Genomic DNA, 26,147 nt, shown 5'->3' with positions numbered 1-26,147 from the left:
TAACCTTGCATGCCTTGCTAAAGATAAGGAACCGCAAGATGCCTACACTGCAGCTGCGGCTGTGAGAAAAAAGGATGAGCCAGACGTGTCTTTTTGCACGTATACCCAAACCACCCATCCTTTTTATCTGCTTGCTTAGTTTTATGCCAAGTATGCATAGTTATAAGTTTTCTCTTATATGCTAATACCTGAATCATCATTGGCTAACCCTCTGCCTTGCTGACAATTTTAAGGTATATAAGAAACTGATCCAACTCTGTATGTTGGAACACTGCTCGATGATTATCTAGCACCCTGTGTGCTGAGAGTGTTCTCAGTTTGCAAACTTAAGAAATAAAGGCCTGTGTGTTTGGAACTCGCAGTCTCTCTTCCTTTATTAGAATTTCCACGACACATGTAAATTGATATTGAATTGAAATTTAATTAAATTGCAGTGTATTAGAGATGACTAGTAACCATTTTTCAAAGTTTTGTACATAATGTAACACTTGCAAATTGAAACTTGCAAGGATAAAGCCAAAGGCCAAATTAGTTTAATGAAATATCAGTTAAAATACTGTTTGAAATGGTTTCTTACAAACTTTCTACCAGTGATTGTAATATATTCTAAAAAATGTCCTTTTGCCTCTGCACTTGCTTCAAAATATCCTACAGGTCCCTGGGACTGGCATACATGTATTTCAACAGGGCTCAATTCAATTACCTTTTACCTGAGAAATGGTAATAGAGTTGCTTTGGAGCACTGGTTCATTTTCAATTTAAATAAAGTCAACAATATGCAAAACATTGGCACCTGGGTTGTTTTTTTTAAACACAAGCACAGGCAGAGCCGAGTGAGACAAACTGCTGTGTCAAGAGTGTAAGACTTTGTTGTTTTTGAACACAGGCAGGGAATAATTTTCCAAAAAAACGTGAATATAAGTACCTGCAAATTGTGTGTGTCTCCTTCACTTTCTACCGTACACTACAATATTAATTTGGCTGTGGGCATTGTAAATCATTTCGGAAACAAAAATGCCAATATTCATTATAAGGCGAAACACTTATTGAACTAATCATGGACCCCGACAACTGCATTATAACAAGGTAGCACTGTAATTGTTTGGGCAGGGCAGAGCCATGCATGTAAACAGGGGGCAGGGCAAAGCCTGCTGGTAAATGCATTATTTTGTGTTTCATGACCAATCCTCGTCTCTAAGTCCATTCGGTAATGGTAACATTTCGTACTTGAAAGGGAACGTTAGGTTAGTATCGTAACCCTGGCTCCCTGAAATAGAAATGTAATCATTAACCTTCAAGGTCGCTGCGTCCATGATTGCAGCAGGCTTGAAGGAAAAATGACTCTGAGATCTGTGAGTGCAATCCTTTTAATACCTCGGGGACGAAGTCATGACCGCGCCACTGGCTTGGTGAGCAGCTTTGGTATTCAATATTCAGGTAAGTACACATTCGGTAATGGTTACATTTCTATTTCAGGGAACCAGGGTTATGATAATAATCTAACGTTTTTTTTCCGATTAGGATCTAGGTTGGTATTGCTACTGTATGTGTGGAAACTGGAAGAACCCAGGAGTAGGCCCTCACATGCTCCTTTCCTACTGCCTCCCCTATTCTGCTGTTTGCTGGTGTGATAACTAAGCCTTTAATACTAGAAAAGATCCAAATGATATTCAACACAAGGCAAGGGGGCAGTGATAATGTGTGTCGTGCTAATGAGAGGTATTGTAAGAAAATGTGTTTATCACAATTAGGGTTGGGGTCAATTCCTGTTTTGCAATTACAATTCCATTTCCAATTCCTTTTTAAAATAAATTCCCAATTACAATTCCTTTGACGGAATTGGAATTGATATTTTAGAGACATAATAATTGCTGTGATTGTTCAACTGCTATCATTTGAAGCCAATTTAACTGATTAACAGTGACTTCTATTTAAGTAATGTGTTGCCACTGTGTGAAGCTAATTTTAAGAAAATACTGCTAATTGCAATTTTGATCAGTGACGTGTTGGAATTGACTAAAAGGGAATGGGAATTGAAAAACAGGAGTTGACCCCCAAACCTGATCACAATCCATACATTTATTAAATGTTTGTTCAGGTTTTCTACATATTCACAATGGGATGCATCACTCTGAAATCACCAGAACCAGGGGTCACTTCACAAAAGGCTGGGGGGCAAAGAAGGCATTTAGGGCCCCCCTCTCCATAATAATAAACTCAGCAACAAACTTAAAAAAGTGGCATTGCATGAATAAACCTAGTGAAGCAGCGGATATCGGCTAGGCTTCATTTTTGCAAAGATATCAACCAGGAAGTCAAAATCAAGGTTTTTGTTTTTTTTTTTAAACCAATGTTTCAGTTGCCATTAGAAGCAGACCACTCAGACAAGGATTGGTCATGAAACAGCTGACTACAATTTTTTTTCTTCTAAGTCTATTTTGTTGCCTCTGATCAGAATACAGCTTTGTCGACATTTTTGACAACCGAGTATTAACAATTGAACACAGTATTCAATAACATTTCCCACGTGTACATCCATGTTATGAATGAAAAAAGAAAAAAAACGTAAATGAACATTCAAGCAGAGCATGACAAGAAATGTCACAAAATACAGTCTTTAGCTTTAAAAGTTGTGTCAAAATAAACCCTTTTTCATTTAAATAGATAAATGCTACGCTTCATTAACACAGACCCTGTATGTATGCAATTGTTGTACCCCTGAAAGGGAATGATTGAAATAATCAAAACGCTGCGTTGTGTCTTTGCTGCAGGAGTGATTTTATCAACAATGAAATACAAGTTTATAGTCATTTCATTTATACAGAAAACTACATGCTTACTCTACACCAGTAAAATAGCAAGTATCCTGTTAGAGTTGCACCAGCTCAAAACGAGAGAAAATAAATACCGGTGGCGCGAGTTTAGCTTTTCGATCCCCACTTCGACTCAGTCACTACATTAGTTGAATTGGCACTGGCTATCATTCAGCAATTTGAAATCATCTTAGTTGCTGTGATGTGATTAGACCTTATAAGCGAAACACTTACTGACAAGTTCGCAAAACACATCATAAACACTTGAGCAGAATTATTTATAAAATGTACCTTTCTCTTTTGCTTTTTGTAACACAACAGCTGCTATCATTAATTTTGAATTTCAACAAATGCTAATTATTGCGATAACTTGGGAGAAGCTGTTGCTATGGCGTTTTTTAGGCAGAACAATTAGTAGTCAAATAGACAAAGAGTAGCACCAAAGCTTTTGTCAAGAAAAAAGAGAATGTTTCATTCAACAATGTTACACTGTCAGGCTAGTCTCCTTTGCCAGCCTCAAGTCCACCCTGGACTTCTTCACCAGGTACAGTCCGACAAGTGCATGCTGCGGTACTTGCATCTCACTCTGACACCAATGGCAACCGCAGGCAGGCGCATCAGGGCGAGGCAATCCACACACAGGCAGAGGGTCGGACTGAAAGATGAAGAAAAATAGCTAATGAGAAAAAGACCTAGAGAGAGATAGAGCTAAAGACAAGAAAGAGCTAAAGAGAAGAAAGAGACGACTAGTAGAAGTGTGAGCAAAAAAAAACAAATAAAAAGTTTAGCCTTGAAACCTTGCCTTGCGTCCTTCTTGACACCGCCACTATATATATATATATATATATATATATATATATATATATATATATATATATATATATATATATATATATAGTTTTTGTAGTGTGTATTGCATGACTGAATTGTTTACCTGGCATGGCGAATCCAAGAGTTTTATGACAATATAATTTAAAAACATGTACAAAAAAACACCATGAAATACTGCAAGAAGCCCATCATTATTGAGACCTCTTTATTTTCAACTTTGAAGTGTTTTGCTTGGAGGTCTATGGCATACTGTGCGCTATAGTGAATGTTTTCTGTTGCTCTTCAAATGCACATATTTTTTACCTGACGTGTTCATTTTGCCTGTATGGTGTCCCAGGTGTCTTGCTTATTTAGCGTATTTTTATAATCTGGACAAGAGGTATCATACAGTTGAGGGCATTTTTGCATCTCAAAAATCAGTCTTTCGTTCGCTATCTCTCACTACATCGTGCACGTCACACAACAGCACTTCAGTTGATTGGTCTAGATGGAGATTTGCCGAGCGGTATTTTCAAAAAATCGCTCTGGTTTCTATCCGCGCGATGTTACACTGCACTAACACGTGACCTGATATTCTTTAGGAGGAATGCATTATTTTACATGTATTAAATTCAAGTGAATACATTATGTTTCAAAGTCTGGTTTTAAAGCCTGCCTGTGAATTGTAAGCTGCTTAGAAAAGAGGCGTTTGCATCTCAATGAGTATAATCCGGGATAAATAATATAGTTAGGTCTTAACTGATGTCCATGAATGTAAAGCTAAATGTTTCAGACAGTCCTTAGCATGAGTGTGTTTCTGTGTAGGCAAACACCATGTTCTCAATAGAAGAATGAGATTATTAATCTTTGAAGCTAATGTCTTTTTCTTTTTCGCTGTAGTGTGGCAAAATTCTCAAAAACAACAGCACTACATTTTATAATATGCATGTCAGATTGTTGTGAATAATTTTATTTGGAATTTGATAGCTATCAGTCATGCAGTTCTGGTATATAGTTTGGTAAATAAATACACAATGTGTATGTACTGTATACGTCTCTATATATAACTCTTCATATCCATATTTACTTATCATATTGATCTGCCCATGGAGTGGGAGAGTCCATTTGCCTTCTCCATACCTAGGATATAGATCTTTTATTTAACATCATGTAATCAAAGAAACTACACAATTATATCGTAAAGTCTACTGGAAGCCATAATAGTTCTACAGTACTTCATGTTAGATTTTGAAATGTCACATTTTTCAAAAAAACTATATGGGACAACTAGAAAGCGGTACTTTTGGTCATAGCTGTACAGCAGGGCTGGCCAACCCTGGTCCTGGAGAGCCGCTGGGTCTTCTGGATTATGTTCCACCTGCGTTCTCAGTTACTTAATTGAACCAGTTATTTTCTTCATTGGACATCATTAACATTTGTTTCCAGGGCCCTGTTTCAGAAAGCGGGTTTAGTGAAAACTCAGAGTTAGTTGACTCAGAGTTGAAGGAAACTCTGGGTTTTCGGTTTCACGAAGCCAGTTCAGCTTAACTCTGAGTCAATTACTATGGCAACATACTCCGTGAAGCTAACCTGCTCGCTAGCAGGTTTTCTTCAACTAACCCTGAGTTTCTCCTGCTCTTTAGCTGAAGCATGCAGACTGATGGAGGTGTCAGACATGGCGTGTCCTTTTCTTGAAGAGCCAGTTGATACTGAAGCACAAATACTCCGCAGAAATCTCTGTCGGGAGAAGGTGATCAGACCCCGCTTGGATGTTTTATCATTCCCTGATGATCATCTGTTTTTGTTTACGTTACCGTTTTTCTGCTCAATCGATCATTCATCTGAACAATATTCTCAGCCCTCATATCGTTCATATGACACATCGTGGACATGCTCTCAGTTCGGAACAAATTCTTTGTGTTGCACTTCGTTTTTCTCCCAACGGGAGTTTTCTATATAACATCGGTGACGCTGAGCATATTTCCAAGGCAACTGTCTGTCGGGCTGTCAGAAATGTGACTCTTGCACTGAAACGTTTACTGTACACTTTTGTGGTGTTCCCAAGTCACAGACCTACAAGACTCATCAAAGAAGAATTCCACAGAATTGCAGGTATCACTCTAAGCAATAATTAATTTATTTAGTATGAAGCTTTGAGACTTGAAGCACTAATCAGTTAATTTGATATATTTTAGGGTTTCCAGGTGTGATTGGCTGCATAGATGGCACTCATATTCCTATCACAGCTCCTTCAGTAAATGAAGGAGATTTTGTGAATAGGAAGTCTTTCCACAGCATTAATGTGCAGGTAGGCCTAAATAGTAGACTTTAGCATTCCAAATGAAAGATACTTCACAATACAGCTAGTGCAGCTAATTACTGTTCTGCACTGTGAAGATCATATGCGATGCAGCCCACAACCAGCAACGTGGAAGCAAAGTGGCCTGGGTCTGTGCATGACTTGCGAATGTTTAGTGAGTGTACACTGAGCGCTAGATTTGCCCGTGGTGAGTTTATATATATAGCTATATCCTATTATAATCAATATTTAGTTTCCTCCTATTGCAACTGAAAATTTAAACTGTATCCTCGTATTATCATAAGAGAGTTCGATGGTTACCTGCTCGGTGACAGAGGGTACCCCTGCCAGCCCTATTTGCTGACCCCTTACCTTGATCCTGAGCCCAGCCCACAGCAACGTTATAACTTGGCTCAATGCAGGACACGAGCCAGGGTAGAGATGACCATTGGGATGCTCAAGGCCTGGTTCCAGTGCCTTCGTAGGCTCAGGGTCACCCCAGAAAGGGCATGTGACATTACTGTGGCATGTGTGATTCTCCACATTGCCACAATTAGAGGAGAACAATGTCCTTCTCAACCAGTGAACAATCCTGATAACGATCCTGACCACCCCGCTGACGCACGAGATGGAAGAGCAGTCAGAGACACAATATGCTACCATCATTTCTGACTGACCCATCACCTCCCCAGTGTCAAATAAAGACAATATGCCTTTCTTTTTATTAAGTCGTCTTTATTTCCTGCAAGTACAAATGCAGTACAGTAGTTAATATTTTTTATGTTGTTCAAACAAGTAAAATCATCCACCTGTGGGCACCTCACCCACCTTTAACTGATGTTCCAGCAGTTGTATTTCTAGTTTTGCCTTTCGCATCTGCAGCCTTATGTGGTCCATTTCTAAATTACATTTTTCAATTTGTTTATTTAAGTACACCTTGTACAGCTGTTTCACAGGGAGCTATAGGAACACAAAAAATGACATTGAATTTCACAGTGCCAGGTCTACTTAGTTTCATTGTAAGTCATGGGCCAATGCTGAACAACATCTTACTGAGGTAAGTTGTGCTGTGGAGGTGGATGGACCCTCTTCCTCATTGTAATTTCCAGAATCTTTTTCGCTCTTAGTGAAAAAGAATGTGCAAGTTTTATTATGGTACAACACTATCATCAACTGTTAGATGTTATTTTTAAGGTGTGAACCTCAATAGGTCTCTCTGTATCTTCCCTCTCTGTGGCAGCTGACAAGGTGTCATCATCATACTCCTGTAATGAAAATTAACAATTTTTGTGTTCTACTTTAACCCATTATGAAAAATCTGTGGAGTATTAAGAGTACTTACAACTGCATGGAGGTCTGTTATGGCAGAAGGCTCCACCAGACAGATTACACCATCAGATGAAGATGAAGATTAGACAGTTAAATTATAACTTTACCCAGAAAAGTGCCCCACCTAATTTGAATTTTGTTTTTACAACAGTGTGCAGGCCACATCACAATTTTTCAAATATATAACTCTTGAGTCACCTTAAAATAGATTATGATGTCTGAAGGAGTAACAGCAGTCAATTGCAAAGAATTGTACCACTACAAGAAAATCAGTGTGCCAAGTTGTGTCAAAAATGGATGGGTGGGCGTCACTGAGCTAACACTGGCAAAAGGATGAGTATATATATCATTAATTTGAATAACTAACCTCTTATGTAGGCCCTTGTGTCCTGGGGGGTGGTTGGGTCAGATGAGCTTCCTCCAGAGATGCCTTCAGCAATAGGTTGCCCACTGTTTTGACTGAGGGCCATCTCTTCAGCCTCTGTGAGTGGTGGTGGTGGTGGACCCCCACCTGTTTTTTGGCCCTCAGCCTTTTTTCTATTGGCTATAATGGAGGTCAAATTTGACCGTGTCCAGTAAGCACAAATTTGGAGACTTGTATGTATAAAGGCATTTAGGTGTTACTTTCAAATAGCCAATATTAAATACTGGCAGTGTTGGGATGGCTGAAAAATTTACTTTTTTTTTTTTTGCTTAGAAAATTTCACTAACTACTTAAATATATCACATGTTGAATGTAGCCACTGAATGCGGTTTAATTAGGTAGGGTAGGCTAAACAACATCACAATTGCTTGTAATGAAATTATACCTTACCTGTTTGAAGTATATTTTTATATTTCATCTTCAGTTGCTGCCAAGTACATTTTGTGCCCGTTGGGTTGCACCTGCATAAATATTAAACACGCACACACACACACACATATATACATATTATATATACACACACACACACATATATATATATATATATATATATATATATATATATACACACACATATATATATACATACATATATATATATATACATATATATATATATATATATATATATATATATATATATATATATAATAAATGTTGAATAAATGGAACACTTTTCTTTCTTTTCAATTAATACTCAAGCATTGACTCGGTCAGCAATTTTCTGCCACGCCAGCTCACGTTGTTTTGCTGCTGCTACGGTATTGCTTTTTTTCTTAAATATATACTCGTATTCTGCATACGCATTCATTAATATTTCTATCTCCACTAGGGAGAAGTAGGAGGTTCGAGCCCTTTTTTCTCCTGTTGCCATGACGAATCAGGTTATCTGCGTTCCTTTGATGAGGGCTTTTTATCTCCTCATGCACGCGCTTTACTCAGGGTTAACTTAACTCAGAGTTGATTGAACTCATTGTTATCACCTGTTCTGAAACCGAAAACTCTGAGTTTGACAACTCAGAGTTAGTCAACCCAGAGTTCAGGTTTAAACTCAGAGTTTGTTAAACCTGCCCAGGGCCCAGGTCTTTAACCATAGATGATTTACAGATTTACAGGACTGTGGCTCTCCAGGACCAGGGTTGGCCACCCCTGTACATCAGCATCATTCCAGCCAAGAGCTTGTGTCAGTTTGTTTTTTATTTTACACTGAACCTTCAACCACATCTTAAAATCACTATCGGAATACACAAAAAGACAATGTCAAAGTGAGGGGGGTTTATTTATTTGATTCATATTATTCAATCGCAGCAAATAATTAAGTTACATTACACAGATTTTATTATTTTATAAAACAACAATAAACAAGGACCAGTCAATCAATAAACACATACAATCAAATGCACTCTTGTGAACTTGCATCGCACAAACATGTAACCTGCGTCCATTGTCCTATTACTGGGTGCCTTCAGCAAGACCTTTTTCCTAACCTTGCCTCGTACCGGATATTTCATTGCTTAACTGAACAGCTCTTCGCTGAAGTAATTAAGGACCTATCTTAAACAAGTTTGGATTGTTGTGAAACAGCCATCCCCCTTCCCAAGAACTGCGCACGCTCGACAGACTGTAATGCACCGTCCCTCTCCCAGAATACACCGGGGCCAGCAGCATTCGGCCATGTTTAGATTATTTTAAAACAGCAGTAGAAAAATATACACAAAGCCTCGAATACGACTGGTTTTTGGTTTCCTTACTGTTCAGACGGCATTTTAATGTATTCTGGTGTTTAAGACGCCCTCCAGTAAAAATGGCTGCGAGTGCAAAAGGTATGGCTAATATTTCAATACAATATTATTTGTAAACAAAGGTGAAGACTTTAAACGAATGACCCGAGTGGCGACGGTCTCAAACAAGCAGGGTCAAGGCCTAGCGTTCAGCAGACAACTGAGCTCAGTTAGCGTTGTCTTTCGGGCATTCGAGCTTATGGTCGTTTAATAGTTAGTTTGAATGTTGTTCAACGTAAAACTTATGCGATGTACATTATGTGAAAATATTTGCAGGTTGAGTTTAGTTTAGCTACTGTGCGCGTGCATTGCTAGTGCTGCATTCTGTACAGCCGCACACAGTGATGAGGATTACAGTATCCTACTCGATTTTGACTCGTTTATATTTTTATTTGCTGGTTGCAGCCGGACTGCTTGAATGTTAATCTTATTTTTTATAGCCTGAATGGACCCTTCTTGTCGCTTGTGGGCTAATGGAAGTTTTTTGCACATTTTTTTAATTATGTGGATTTTGACACTTGATACCTGGTCCCACATATACATTAAAGTAACATTACCCAAAAAAGAAAAGAAAAAAAAAAACAGCGTTTGCAGAGATGGAAGTAAGACTCCCATTGCATAGCAGTTTGATCCATTCCCGGCTTTACTATACGTCTAATAAGATGCACTTGAGCGTCTAATCAAGCTCGTAGTAAAACCTGGAATGGGAGACACTGCTATGCAAAATGAGTCTTATTTCCGTCTGTGGTTTGCTTTTCATACAGTGCAACTCATTCCTCAGCAATACTGTACAGGCTTTTCAAATCTAGCCAACAACTAGTTGCTCTATTTACAGATTGAAGCTCTAGAAATACTACTGTGGAAAGAGTATGTATGTATGTATGTATGTATGTTTAACTTAATGATAACTATTTATTTTGTTTTGTCAATCAGCAGCCTAGACAGGGCTCCAGACTAACTTTTCTGGAAGCCAATGGCTCCAGGTCCAAAAAAGAAACTGGTCACCAAATACAACTGTTGGGTGCCAATCTAAGAGCAATTTGGTTGTTAACTTGCTACCATATTCAACTGCTTAACATATAACAACTTGTTAAGACACTAAAATTATATTAAAACAGTAGCTTATGTTAGTATTGTACTCACTTGTTGAATAGGTAATCTATGCAGCTGATGACTGCAGTAAACTCTGCATTTTACATTTGAGATATTTTGCAAAGGTTGTGTAGGGAATTGGTGACTGCACCTCTAATTGTGTCCTTTTGTATGGGAAATGGCTTGCTGCAGCTCGCATGCTCAGTGTAGTGGAGGCCTAGTCTGAGAGCATGTAACACAGCCAGGTCTTATTTTTTTTATTTTTTTACTGTACATTTAACCTTTTATTGTTTCAGTAAAAAATCAAGTTTCAGTGAGGCTGTTCTGTTATTTACTAAATTAAATATAACACAGTAAACAGTCATATTGTAGATATTTTCAAACTATTCTTATTCATTGTTATAATCTGAAAGCTAAGCTTAATAAATGGCAGTTTTTCGACTGCAGTCAAGTAAGCTGCAGTGTATGTATATATATATATATATATATATATATATATATATATATATTTTTTTTTTTTCCTTTTAGAGACCGACATCATAGTGCATTCATAAATATTGGAATTGGTGCAACGTAATCATGTTATTGTTTGGATCCAAACAATTTCTAATAGAGTTGTGTCTCTAGTTGCTGTAGCTGAAAGGGCACTGCGGCCATAATGGCCATGAATAGCCCTACATTTTGAGGGACGTTGCGGCAATTAGTGCATGGCCGTCGTTCATTTCGAGCCATATATATATATATATATATATATACACACGCACACAAATTACAGGACATGAGCAATTTCATTTACCAAGGTTTGAGAATTCTTTAGATGTTTTGTTTATAAACCTCAGCGGTCACCCAAACTAATCAATCGATAGTGCTGGTTTTATCCAAGGTGCTTGCTAAACTGGCCTTGTTTTTTGGTTTAAGACGCAATGTAAGGTAATACTTGCTGGTATTATTGCTTATAAGTTAAAAGTTTAGAGTGGGAACATAAGGGGAACCACAAAACAGATTATTTTTTCAGTACAAGTGAATCTGAGCTGCATCTTGTCTTAAGCAGTTACAAGTTAATTCAGGTTCACTGTGCATGCCGCATGCAAAAATGTTACGTTGGTGATCCTGAAAGTGTCAGAAAACAGATTACTCTATCTGTTTTACAGATGATGAGTTTGATCAGTTTGACAAGCCAGGGGCTGAAAGGTCACGGAGGAGAAGAACTGGAGCTGAGGACATGGACAGGTAAAGTAACATCAATTACTTAGCATAAGCAGAGCGGGTTATTGTTGATCATCTCAGTTCATCAAATTCGACCCATGTGCCTGCATGTTTAAATTCAACAGTGTGGCCTTAATGGATTTTTTCCGCATCAAGGACTTGGGCCAAGTTCTTGCTAAGTGTCACGTTGTGTCTAAAATATGAGGCTTGAATCGAGTACTCGGGGAATACGACAAATCTCTTCAGATCGACAGTACATTAGTTTAGGATCATCATCACAGTTTAAGACGGCAAAGACAGATCTGTCAGCCAGTGATGATAACGTCTACTGCTCGCTATCTATAACCTACACAGAAAACATGAAATCATTCAAAACTATTTTAAGCATCTGTGCACGTCAAAAACGTCTATATAAACTAAACTTGTCTCATACCAATTAGAGGAATCCTAATGATTAATTCAACATGGGACTTGTAGGCTATACCTATTATTAGGGAGCAAGGTGTTGCTTGGCTCTAGACGCAGAAGGCTGTCAAATTAATTTCAATTTTCAAGTATTAACAGTAGAGCACAAATCAATGCCTGTCTAGTTATTTGACAGGTTAAAAGACTGAAATTTGGGGAATGATTACTTGACAATGTCCAAAATGTTTTTGAGACCAAGATTAAATCGAAATGAAGGCACTGCCATAACAACTTTAAAGTTTAACTTTGGCAGCATCATAAACTTTGATTACATTTGACAGGACATAACCCCTGTATCTAACAAAACTTCCAAGTAATTGTCCACATGCTAGCTTTCTTTTGTTGTTGTTGTAATAATTGATTTAATGCTCCAACTCAGATGAAAGGATTAAAAAGACTAGTCAATTAAATCCATTCGTTTTTTGGGGGATTTTTTTTGTAGCAGGTGACGAGTATTTGTGTAAAAAGAAACTTGATGTTACAGTTCTGATTGTCATGTCTATTTTTATTTTTACAGTGATCTTGAATACGATTTGCTTGATGATGATTGGCTTTCTACTAAAAAGGTACGTTGCTGTGCAATTCATTCGCCAGCCTATGTGATGGTGCTCAAAGATCTAGCATTTACCAGTGGTGTTGGGAGCAGGGTAATACAGTTAGGTTCTGCCTTTTCAGTAAAGCCTTCTCTGCCCCCAGCTGGCAGTGTCTTTGCCTGCAGCAGCTGCAGTCCAGGCAAAGCTGTTTGTGCTGTGTGGACTCCAGATGCTCTTCTCTTAATCTGCTTGCTACTACAGTATCACTCTGACACTTCTACTTTAGGAGTAGTTATACCTGGCCTTTTTAAATTTGTATTTATTTGTTTATTTGACACAAACTTCACTAGAGCCAATATTTTCTACACAGGGTTTTAGTCAAAAATCCTATTGAAATATGCACCTTATGGACAGCAGGGACGCTACGTATTTAAAAGATTATTAATGTTATTATGAGACCCAATGTTATGGGAATCCAGTTATTCAACAGTGTATATTAGTGTCTTAATTTATTTATTTGAACAGACCCCATCGCATTAAAAAAAGCCTACAAATTAAAAGCTAATTTAAAGCAAGGATATATAAAAAATGTAAATGTTAGTTTGATCATGACTGGCTCTATATTAAGGCCCTGTCCGCACTACATAACTGATCTTGAGAACTGTACTCGAAACCGTACTAATGAATCCAGCTCAAAGGGTCCACACTGAAGTACCGTTTCATGTTTAGTCAGGCTTAATCCGTCCACACACCATTAGAATAGTTCAGTTACAATTCCCAGCAGAGCAAAGAACCGTGGAAATGAATACGATAGTATACCACCATGCACTGTATTTTATTTTCAAATAATGTGTTATGCTTCATATTAATAGAGGTGCATATTGCTTAAAAGAAATGAAACAAGTATTTTGGAAAAAGTAAATGTGAACACACAAAAGTAGGGCTTTTATTTTTAATCGTGACGTCCCTTTAAACAAATTGAGCTGTTTCTGATGCAGTTAATTACAAAACAGTCTTTGTTTTAAGTTCATATCTTGCCTTTGCTTAATTCTGGTCCCCTTAATTTTGTTTCAAGCAGAGCTGACAAATTACGTGAATTGTTCATCCCCGATCCTACTTTTAACTGACGTTTCATTTTTGAAGTTGTCTAATTTAATGTTGTGTTTTTGTTATTTTCCCCACTAGTTTAACGGGGATGTCCTGACTTTTTTTTTTTTTTTTTTTTTTAAAGAATAAAAATGAATACCAATTGCGGAGTGTACACTGATAGCAAGTCCTTCAGCCGCCAGTATTTCTCCAAACATACCACAAAGCATTTTGGGATATTGGAGGATACACACAAAATGTAGTTCAGTATTACGGCGTCCACACTTCTGTCAAACCGCACTACCTGATGCAATCTAATTTAGAACCGGACTCAAGGCTACCTCCTGAGGTGGTCTCGAGTCCGGTTCTCAAGTACAGTCTTAAACGCTGCGTAGTGTAGTCGCTAACCGTATTTAGAACTTTTAAGCCGGTTTAAAGGCAACTAATACGTTTTAAGGCATAGTGTGGACAGGGCCTAAGTCACATTGTCGGATTGGTGTTGATTGGTACTCAACACCAATCCGAGTAAACGAGGGAGATTTTTGTTTTGTTTTTTATAATTCATGCTTTAAGTGTTTTTTTATTCTGTTTTATCTAATATCCAGTATGTTAAAGGGAATTACTTGGAAAATGAATATCAGCACAGACCTATCCTTTACACTGTACAGTAACTACTGTATAAACACGAAGGCCAGCATCTATATTAACATACAGACGTGCTCAAATTTGTTGGTACCCCTCCACAAAAAACAAAGAATGCACAATTTTCTCTGAAATAACTTGAAACTGACAAAAGTAATTGGCATCCACCATTGTTTATTCCATATTTAATAGAAATCAGACTTTGCTTTTGATTTTTTATTCAACATAATATTGTAAATAAGAAAACAAATGAAAATGGCATGGACAAAAATGATGGGACCGCTAACCTAATATTTTGTTGTACAACCTTTAGAGGCAATCACTGCAATCAAACGTTTTCTGTAGCTCTCAATGAGAATTCTGCACCTGTTAACAGGTAGTTTGGCCCACTCTTCCTGAGCAAACTGCTCCAGCTGTCTCAGGTTTGATGGGTGCCTTCTCCAGACTGCAAGTTTCAGCTCTTTCCATAGATGTTCGATAGGATTCAGATCAGGACTCGTAGAAGGCCACTTCAGAATAGTCCAATGTTTTGTTCTTATCCATTCTTGGGTGCTTTTAGCTGTGTGTTTTGGGTCATTATCCTGTTGGAGGACCCATGACCTGCGACTGAGACAGAGCTTTCTGACACTGGGCAGTATGTTTCACTCCAGAATGCCTTGATAGTCTTGAGATTTCATTGTGCCCTGCACAGATTCAAGGCACCCTGTGCCAGGCGCAGCAAAGCAGCCCCAAAACATAACCGAGCCTCCTCCATGTTTCACTGTAGGTATGGTGTTCTTTTCTTTGAAAGCTTCATTTTTTCGTCTGTGAACATAGAGCTGATGTGACTTGCCAAAAAGCTCCAGTTTTGACTCATCTGTGCAAAGGACATTCTCCCAGAAGGATTGTGGCTTGTCAATATGCATTTTAGCAAATTCCAGTCTGGCTTTTTTATGTTTTTCTTTCAAAAGTGGAGTCCTCCTGGGTCTTCTTCCATGGAGCCCACTTTCGCTCAAAAAGCGACGGATGGTGCGATCAGAAACTGACGTACCTTCACCTTAGAGTTCAGCTTGTATCTCTTTGGCAGTTATCCTTGGTTCTTTTTCTACCATTCGCACTATCCTTCTGTTCACTCTGGGGTTGATTTTCCTCTTGCGGTCGCGCCCAGGGAGGTTGGCTACAGTTCCATGGACCTTAAACTTCTTAATAATATTTGCAACTGTTGTCACAGGAACATCAAGCTGCTTGGAGATGGTCTTGTAACCTTTACCTTTACCATGCTTGTCTATTATTTTCTTTCTGATCTCCTCAGACAACACTCTCCTTTGCTTTCTCTGGTCCATGTTCAGTGTGGTGCACACAATGATACCAAACAGCACAGTGACTACTTTTCTCCATTTAAATAGGCTGAATGACTGATTACAAGATTGGAGACATGTGTGATACTAATTAAAGAAACTAATTAGTTTGAAATATCACTATAATCCAATTATTTATGATCTTTTCTAAGGGGTACCAACAAATGTGTCCAGGCCATTTTAGAATATCTTTGTAGAATAAGCAATAATTCATCTCTTTTCACAGCTTCTTTGCTTTATTCTATGACATACCAAAGGCATGCAAGTATACATGATAAAATAGCTTTTAATTTCATCACTTTTCAGGAGGAATGAAGCATTATTTCAATGAGCTGTAAGGGTACCAACAAATTTGAGCACGTCTGTATATATTTCTATAACGTCTGAATAACTATTAACACTCCTAGTACTGATAAAATAAGATGGTTTGTAGAAACCCTTACAATGTAGTCATTCTTTTTGCACAGTCTTTGGAATAAGATTTCAAATCCCAAGCAGTGAGAGTGCTTGAGACCCAATTGAAATGCATTTGTCTGCATTTATTTTCAGTCATTTGTGAACAGTACAGTATATCTTCTGCTGGCCTGCATGACAGTTTGATGTGCCAGTGCTTAATCTGATGTGGTCAGAATGAAATTCATCGCTGTCACTGCTGCTTTTGTTACCCATGTTGACATGAAACCCTAATGCCTGTGTATCTTTGTAACCTCGCCCTTATCATGTGCTTCACGCAATATATATATAACTTCCTGACATTATACAGTTTTACTACAATACTCTTTTAACGTGATCTTTTTATGTGATTTTGTACCCATTTGATTTTGATTTTAATAACTTAAAAAAATAATAAAGTAAGAACTGAATTGAACCCATGCATTGTTTATGATTTGTGTATCCAGAGGTATGTTAGATAATCATTTTTATTCCATATCTTTTAGTGATTCTACATCAAGTACTATATTTTAAAATGAAACCTTGTGACTGACAACTTGACTTGATTACACATTAAAGATAAAATAGATTGTGGTACATATACTTCATTGAAGACTATTGTGGAATATTTTTAAGCAAACAATGAAGTGTCTTATAATAACAATGACAAAAAAATAAAATAATCAAAAGATGCAAGAATGTAACAAGGTTATCTGCGTTCAGTAAATATTCATTTATGTTAAAAAAAAATACCCAAAATGCTAATTAAATCAAACCTAGCCACACCCAAATTAAGACTGATGTTAGTTAATGGAGAAATGATTTAATAACAGGCCAGTGCTTCTGAGATGTTCAAACTAATGCAGTGAATCCCCTGCCCAGGGTTTGAAATCGATCCAAGATGATGTAAAAAGAGAGAATTTTCATGAGTGTTAAATGATCAAAACAATGCAGTTACTATATCAGAGCGCAACATAACCGTGGTAAAACATTATTGGCTATAAAACTCTTACAAATAGCCAACAGTGGGGGCTATTGGACTGCGATGTATGTAACAAACAGTGAATTTCTAATGGTTTAGAAAAACTAATCTCGGTGATGGTGCAGTACAAAAATAGTGATAAAGATGTGATTGTGAATTAGCGTGTACAAGAGTGATTTAATGAGCAAGATGTAAAGCTTGGTTTGACCAGTTTGTGTCTTTGCCATGATTATCACCAAATCGTTTAAATGATTCACTCTGTATATTGCAGGTGAGTGAGACACTTGGGTGCCTGTCACAGTAATTTTGCTTGAATAAGTAATTTATAATGAAGTAGATTTGTCTCCTGTCTATCTATCTATCTATCTATCTATATAAAATGTATTTATTTACTTATTTTTGGTAGCTTCATGTAACCCTTTTTTTGTTTGTTTTTAGAATCCATCTGACTTTTCTGATGAAGAGTTGAATGATGACCTTCTTCAAAGTGATGATGAAGATCAGAACATGAGGTACACGTATACATTGTACCTGAATTCTAGGCACTTTTCTTGGCACTTCCTTGTATTTTCAGTTTGTACAAACATTTGTACAGCCCCTGATGAGTCCTGGCTCACTGCCATGAGTAAGAGCTGTGGGCTTCTTCCCAGACTACTGGAAAATGAAGTTGTAGTGCACTTGAGTACACCCCCTGCCATGTTGGAGAGCGGGATGGTAAACTAGACCACAGTCTTGTCATTCTGCGTGTAATGTAATGTAAGAGATCAGGAGCACTACATGCCAGGTACCTGCAGAACAGCAGTCACAATATGCAGATAAGTAATAGGAAGCATGGATTGCAGATATTTTATTTCTAATTGCAAACATGTATGTTTTACATTTTTGTAATTAATCTTAAATATCACAAATGAGACTTCTCCTTTAAGACTTGGGAGTGAACCTTATAAAGCTCGTTTTGCTGCTTATTACATCATCTAATTTCACCATAGAGAGGCTGCTGGTTTTCAGATATGGGTGGTGTATTAAAATGAATACATTTAGACGCATGTTTACATGAGTCGTCTATCGATGCCAATTTATAATAGAATTATAGCTTGTAAAATAATCAATAAATGTGATAATACAGCTGGGTTGAATATTTCATAATGCTCATGCTTCTGTGAGTAATTGTTTGTTTTTTGTTTGTTTATTGTGTTGTACAGTGCCCAGGGTGTTGCCATTAGCCTCAATGTTACAACCGGTCGGGTTACATCATTTGACGTTACAAAAAGTGATCTTGACCAGTCTTTGGATGAAGCAGAGTACAGAGAAAGCGGTGATGAAAATGTGGGTGTTGAAGACTATGAAGGTGGAGAGGGGTTAGAAGGAGCGGAGGGCTACCCTCAAGAAGAGTATGCAGATCAGTACGAAGCCAATGACACAGAGCTGGCAGGGGACCACATGGAATACACAGGAGAACAGGCGGAGGAAGAAATGTACAACGATGAAGTGTTAGACATTGAAATCAATGACCCTCTAGATGATGAATTTCAAGTAAGTCCTCTCTATTGTGTCTCCAAAGATAACATTGCTTTCCTGCCTAGGTTTAGGGCTGATTTCAAATCTATTTCTGTCCCATGGGAGGGGGGAAAATTAGATCCATTATCACTCTCTGCCAGTTTTTTTATCTGCGCTCTGACAAACTTTGTGTTGACAGCTTGTTTGTTGGTAGGTAATACTCTTCTGTCGGCTCAGAGCCTGCATGGAATTGTGACCTTGAGGGCTGTATCCTGGTGAAAAAAGAGCTGCTTTGTGTGGTGGAGATAGGCTGCCAATTGTCAGAGGTGGTTAATGCAAAGGCTTTTATCTGGACTTTAGACAATATCTGATGAAGTCCTGCAAAGGTGAAAAGATTATTGACCTCTTTTAAAGACATCTTTAAGGTTTTAATATTGCTGAAATGATTGATGCTCTTCTCCATTCATTCATTTTTTTTAAAACCACATAACAAGGTGAATAAAGAGATTAACTCATAGATGTAGATGGGATATCGGGTATGGTCCATTTATCATTACCTAAGAAATAATGCCAAGACCACTTTTGACAAAGATGTATTGCTTCCTTTTGCTATTTTAAGATAAGCATTTGACCTTTTCCCCACCAATGAACAAAACTGCTTAAATGTAATTTTGAAAAGTATCTGTTGTGTGTAATGGCTCTGTTTACAAGGGCACCTAAGTGCTGAGGCTTAACGTTTCTGTTTACTGGTATTTAGAGGTAATATCTGGCACAGTTTAAGGGATTAAGCCATTTTTCCTATGAGGAGGAGTGTACCCTTACTGCAGTGGGTTACTCTTACTTGCCTTTCATTGAACAGTATTAGCATGGTAATTACATCGAGTGTGTGTGGCACCTTACTTTGTCCTAATGCCATACAACTTGACATTTTTTAAATTGTATCTGTGTGTAAATGTCCAATAGAACATAGATGTTCCTTTTGTCTATCTACAGTAGCTTGTTCACTTAAACTGAAATGTTACGGGTTTTTCATGCAGAAAGTGATAAACACAACATTCTCTTTATACCTTTGTGTAATTGAAGATGTATACTCTTGTGGATGAGAATAAGAGGTATCTGTACTGTAATTCATGTAGTTCGTGTTGATCTATTTTTTAATTGTACCGATAGGTCTTAATTTATGTTTATACCTGTAACTGGGATAATATATTTCCAACACACTTGTTGAATTCTTTGTGTACACTGTTTGTGGCAATGAATCAATACCAGGGGATATGTGTAATATGGAATTGATATCTGAGATTTTCAACATCTATAAACTACAGTATTGGTTTTGTGTATATATTATGACAAATCTCATTTAATCTCAATTATGGGAAAGAACAAGTTTCAGTTACATAAATCCCTCATCACGGCTCAGCCATGGAAATAAGACTCCCATTGCATTGCAGTTGGATCCATTCCTGGTTTTACTATGTGTTTAATAAGACACACCTGAGCTTGTTACTTGTACACTGGGGGTGTTCAAGCATGTACATGTAAGGAGTCTTATTTCTATCCCTGCCGCTCTACACCTCTGTACGTTATTTGTCACACTTCACATGTATAGAGGAAACATCGACACAGAATTTGGTCCACCTGAGCTGGAATGACCCTTATATGATTGCAAATTGGATTTAGTTTTAAGTTCTAACTATCACATCATTCTAGAACTGATTTCTTGCAGATCCGGTTAGTAGTGTGTGTTTCTGTTTCTAGGATGATGACTACTCCCAGTCTTACAGTGGTCAGCAGACAGTCCTGGAGGTGGAAGGGAAAGCTGAAGAGCAGGAGACGCACGTTGCTGCTCAGGGGAGGGGCATTGAACCTGAAGAGGTAGGCTGTTAGGAAGTGTTATTACTATTGTGGGGATTTACCATCTCCAGCACATTTTTGAACTTTGATGCTTTTTGCTGTAATCATTGAATGTTACCACAGAGCAAGCTGTGAAATTCGCTTAACATTTAAATCTCATTTCAGCTTTTTTTTTTTATTTTTAACTGTTACAAATATAATACACTCACTAGCATCTATGTACACTAAACAGGTGCTAGCTTTGCTAATTGTCAAATCTAACACCAACAGTAGCTTGTTAAGCTAAGCAGAGTTTTTTTTTTAAATAATTAATAATACTGACATCAGATATAGTATGCTAATTTGGGGGAGGGAAGTAGTAAGTAGAGTGTAAACTGTTGTTGCCCATGCAGTTGAGTGGTAACAAGTTTTAAATTGCTTTCCCATGCTTGATTTAATGATTGGAGCGATCAGGGTTGCATATGGTACATTTCTGGTATGAAATGTCCATGTTTGCATGGGTTATGTCGAAGCTAAACAAGCATGTCAGTTATGACCCCTTGCCTCTAAATTAGGGGGTCAGTAAGTGAATTCTGGGAGGTCAGAATAGTAACAGTTTCTGAGGACTCAAGGATGATGTGTGTGTCTTTCCACGTCACAGTGGAAAGCAGGTGGTTTCTGAAAGGTTCATACAGAACAATGGGTATTAACAGCTCTATAAAAAAAAAAAAAAGAATGCAACACCATGTCATTAGTTTCTAGGGATGTAAGAATCTGTATTTTCATAAACCATACAACTTTATGATTAAACATGTTTTAATTAACACATTTAGAAGTTTGGCAATTGCTTGATGCCAAACATCACAGTTGCTGTAAAGTTGTACTTGTAGCTTGTTTGCAGCTCATGTCTATGTTTCAGTATTCAATGCCTTGTCAGGTAGAGAACGAAATGGAACAGGAGGTAGAGGCCAAGGAGGAATCTGATGAGGAAGAAGATGAAGACGAGGAGTCCTGTCGACTCCGGTTTAAAACTGAACGAAAAGATGCAACAGTCATACGACTGTCCGACGCAGCCAGTAAAAGAAGGAACATTCCAGAAACCTTGGGTATGGAAAATTAAGACAAATAGTTTAAAGTCAGGGCAAAAGCAGTTCACTGGTTTGTTTTAATGAGTATTAAATTCCAGTTTAAAGTGTGAAATACAGCTTTAAGTCAACTACAGTTTTATTGCAAAATACTTTTTTGCACAATATCTTTGTCTTGTTTTAATCTGCCCTGGCATTGCTGTGTGTGTGTGTGTGTGTGTGTGTGTGTGTGCTGTTTTCATGGAACATGCTTTCCCCACCATGTCATTTTTATTTGTTACAATATGACTGAAACCTTGGCTACACCAAACAGCAAGAGTCAGAAACTAACATGTGAGGCATGTTACAGCGGAATAAGGGAAACAACAAAATAAAATCTTACTTTTGTAAATGAACTTCAGTTACAGAATATTGTTGAATCTGAATACAAGGAATTATCTTGCTAATAAAAAGAAAGAAAAGAAAAAAAGACATGTCTGTTAAAGTATTACATCTCCCAAGTGTGAAATTTTGAAATAGCTGAAGGAAAACATTTAACAAGCCAATTGACATTTCAGCTAAAGTTACAAATGCAATTTCCATTTTGTCACATTTTGGTGACCTTGTGTGACAGCTTATTTCTATTGGAAGAAAGCACTTCTTACTTACTGATTAAAGGTGTCGTCTGAAACCATTCTATTTCTGGGGTAGTAAAATTAATCTTGACATTTAGTGCAGGGAAAATAATTGCTGATTCAATGTGTGTGGAGAAGAGCTTACTGGACATGGTTTGAGTACAGAAGGCTTCTTTATTTTTTTTCCCCAATCATATTTCAGTTTATCTTTGTCACTGCAAAAAAGAATAAGGATATAGATTTAAATGTATGTGGTTGCTATACATGTACAAGGCAACTTAAGTATATATGTATAAAAAGAAAGAAATACTTTTTTTTCTTCATTAAATAACCACCAGACATACATGAATGGTAATTTGTCTTTTTAAAGACTGCCTGCCACATGTTGTCTCTAATCTTTACCCTGTTTGGTTTGAATTTCAGAGCTTTCTGAAGAAGCTAAAGCAACACTGGTGGACTTTGAAGAAAAAGAGCGTCAGCGCAAGCAGGGTCGCTTTGGGGGATGGGGGAGAGGGAGAGGGAGAGGACCTTTCCCTGGCTATGAGCATGGGGATTTCAGGAGAGATGCTGGGGGCAGAGGAAGAATGAATGAGCAGAGGCCTCCATTGGTGACCATGCCAATGTCTTTGCAGGTAAAAAAAAAAAAAAAAATGTATAGCTCTAACTCATTTTCTGAATCGTGGGTTTCTTAAGTGCAAATGTTCTTTGAAAAATGTGTATCGATTTATTGCTTTCCTTATGTGATTAGTCATGGCTCATGCTTTAAATTTATTTCGAGTTAAAGGAGTGCATTTCCTATTATATTTATTGCATCATTTACTCGTTAGGCAAGTGTTTCTAAGGATATACAAAATGTAAAAATATTTATGCAGTTTAATGCTAAAACCCACCATGGATATCCTTGGTGATATTTGCCTTTAATATAGACTGCTGTTTGATTGCACGATTACATTTTGTCAGTCTGCTTTTGTCCTTCTCTTGGCATGTCCTTTTGGAACTAGTGTTAGTTTGCTTTTGAAAAAGTCAATTAAACAAGGTCTTTGGCCCTCTTATCCGTGTTGATATATGGATTATACTAAATAACTTGGCAGTAGTCCATTCAGAAAGCATTACATGAAATTAAATTTGTACTTTGCCCAGGATTTAGTTTATTGTGCCATTTTTTGTTATTATTAAAAATCTATTAGAGCATATAATCCGTTCATTTGGACTGTTCATGCACTTCCCAATGCCTTTGAAGGGAGTTTTTGTAAACTGAGAGAAATCCATTTTGGAGGCATTTTGTTCACTTAAAAAGAGATTCTTGCTCACACAGAAACATTTATTGTGGCTTTTAAGTTCTCGACGGTGGCATGATATGGAGTCATTTTTATATACTTATGTAAAATTTTCTGAAAAAACTTTATCCTGAGTGATCAGCATTACTCAAAGACCACGTGCTTTCTTTGATTTGTGATTAATCATGGGCAAAATACTGTTTTTTCAAATTCTTTTTTTTTTTTTTTTGTTGTAACAAAACAGGTCGGTTATGATTTTTTTTTTTTTTTTATCAACTCTTTTAGCTGTTCAGTAAAACCGAAATTAAATGCAAGGCACCTGAACATATTATTGCACACGTTTTAACTGTGACAAATAAGCTCAATTCAGTGTTACTGCGTCACTCATACCAATGTATTATACAATTAGACACAGTGTAGAAAGAATACAAGAATGTATTAATAGACACAAAACTTTTTTATGTATTAATTTCTTGCTACCCCCATTGTAGCCGCGGTCGGTTGTAAGTTGCAAATCACGTCAGAGTAGAACTGCAGCTCGTGGTATTTTTTTTTTTTTTTTAACTTCTAACTTCAACTTTTCACTTAAGGTGCATTTTTTTAACAGCTGAGTGTTTGCATTTGCCTGCAGTGCTAGTAGCAACAGCACCGTACTCGGGGCTGTCAGAATTAGTCAGGTAGGTCTTGACATAACTTTTGATTTGTTACTATATACAAATTAAGGGATATTAATATGAACCAGCTACATGCAGAAAAGTGTGCAGTGAGCTCCTGAAAATGCCTGCTGGCTTTGTGCTAAAAACTGCAAATGCTTTTTCATTGTACAAAATACTAATAATAAAAAAAAGAAGGTTTCGGGTTTCTATTTTGTCTGTGTCTTTCGGTTTGGAGTTTTATGCAAGTTTCGGTTCTGGAAAATCATAACCATTGCATCCATAAATTGGACATTTAATAGAGCCGGTATCAAAACTTTTTAGGGAAATAATGGATCCCGTTGGAGATCTGTTCAGGTGATCCATTGTTATATATTGCTTTAATAGTAATGAGTTTTTGCATACTTTCAAAGGAGGGTGTGTCAACGAATAATCATTTTCCTAAGGAATTATCATACTTAAATGCTAAAGTGTCTGTACATGTTCATATCTGGTGGCCTGGGCCCCCATGACAGGTTCGAAAGGTTACAGTGAAGGGACTTGTATCCTCATATCTCGCAGCCTCTTCAAAAAAAAAAAAAAAAATATATATATATATATATATATATATATATATATATATATATATATATATATATATATATATATATATATATATATATATATATAAATAAAAATAAATAAATAAACAACTGACATAACCACCCATTTTATTATTATTATTATTATTTATTTCTTAGCAGACGCCCTTATCCAGGGCGACTTACAATCGCAAGCAAATACAAATACATTCAAGTGTTACAATATAAGTCATACAATAAGAACAAGAAATACAATAATTCTCAAGTGTGACAAATCACAATTCAATAATACAGCAGATAATAGTGAAAGTTACATCAGGATATGATTAAACCATGCAGTCAACCGCCAGAATATATGCTTTTTTAGTGGAACTCTTTGGTACATCTGGCAAATCTGTGAACTCTAGCTTTTCTTGCATACATTTATACAGGCAACTGTTAATTAAAATGTCCTTTTTTTTTTCTGAGAATGGTTGGATAATTATGCTGATATGCACTTCATTTTAATTAATTTGACCTACTTGGTAGGTATTTCAAAATACCGCAATTTCTAGTGCTAAACATAGTATATTTTACATTATGAATACCAAATCAGGAGTGAATTAACCCATTTGAAGTATTCCAATCACTTTTTCCCCATGTGTCAGGCCAGTCCGTGTTGCAGGACAATTGTGGGTTAAAACCGTCTTGATGTCAGATGGGTTTTCGGAATGTGATTTTGAAATGGCAAGACTAAAATAAAGCATTATGCAGGATCTTTGCTTGCTTGTCTTCTGTTCCTAACATTGTTTCTGCTCTTTGTGACGAGTAGATACGAGCTGTCTGACTCACGGACATTTATTAGCTGCTGTTTTCAGTTGACCTGTTCTGTTCTGTGTTGCATGGTCTCATCTGGAGTCGAGCTTAATAATGCACACAGACAGCTCAGAAGAAAGTCATTTCCTGGGTATACCAGAGCTGGCCTTTGCTCATCTATACTTTAAACACTTTATATAGTGTAATATATATATATATATATATATATATATATATATATATATATATATATATATATATATATATATATAATGTACATTTTATTGGCTTCTTACCTCTATGATGTTTCCAGTAGTCATGTTTTTGTAATTTAAATAAAAAATACACGTTGTTTATGTACATGTAATTGATGCTACTTGTGCTATATACTCTAAGCTTGCATTGCAGTAGCACCTTATTTGCAGCCAATAAAAGAACTACAGCTGACTTGGGCAAAACAACACTTTATTTAACAGTCACCGTTCCAAGCAGGTTATCAACCACAATTTACTACTACTGAAAATAATAATATGAACTTACGCTTGTCAATTGATCCCAGAGATTGGCTGTGATCCAGTACA

At 37.0% G+C, this 26,147-nt stretch overlaps 1 protein-coding gene and 1 pseudogene across 2 annotated transcripts in view; both read left to right on the top strand.

The window, feature by feature from the left end:
- Window positions 1-5,298: 5,298 nt before the first annotated feature.
- Window positions 5,299-6,594, top strand: LOC117400114 (putative nuclease HARBI1; annotated as a pseudogene).
- A 2,643-nt stretch (window positions 6,595-9,237) lies between these two features.
- LOC117400222 (RNA-binding protein 33-like) overlaps window positions 9,238-26,147 on the top strand; it is a 60,313-nt gene continuing 43,403 nt past the window's right edge. The window contains exons 1-8 of one of the 2 annotated variants that reach the window (XM_059023321.1): window positions 9,238-9,498; window positions 11,700-11,778; window positions 12,737-12,785; window positions 17,670-17,743; window positions 18,434-18,764; window positions 20,487-20,603; window positions 21,481-21,667; window positions 22,684-22,892. In XM_059023321.1, coding sequence (XP_058879304.1) covers window positions 9,480-9,498; window positions 11,700-11,778; window positions 12,737-12,785; window positions 17,670-17,743; window positions 18,434-18,764; window positions 20,487-20,603; window positions 21,481-21,667; window positions 22,684-22,892 — 1,065 coding nt within the window. In that variant the 5' untranslated portion in view covers window positions 9,238-9,479. The remainder of the gene's footprint in view (window positions 9,499-11,699; window positions 11,779-12,736; window positions 12,786-17,669; window positions 17,744-18,433; window positions 18,765-20,486; window positions 20,604-21,480; window positions 21,668-22,683; window positions 22,893-26,147) is intronic. The other variant, XM_059023322.1, reaches the window with a different exon arrangement.

This window comes from Acipenser ruthenus, chromosome 4 (assembly GCF_902713425.1).
Source record: "Acipenser ruthenus chromosome 4, fAciRut3.2 maternal haplotype, whole genome shotgun sequence".
Classification (NCBI taxonomy): domain Eukaryota; kingdom Metazoa; phylum Chordata; class Actinopteri; order Acipenseriformes; family Acipenseridae; genus Acipenser; species Acipenser ruthenus.
Note: the sequence above shows the minus strand (reverse complement) of the source record. Positions and strands in the feature narration are given on the sequence as shown.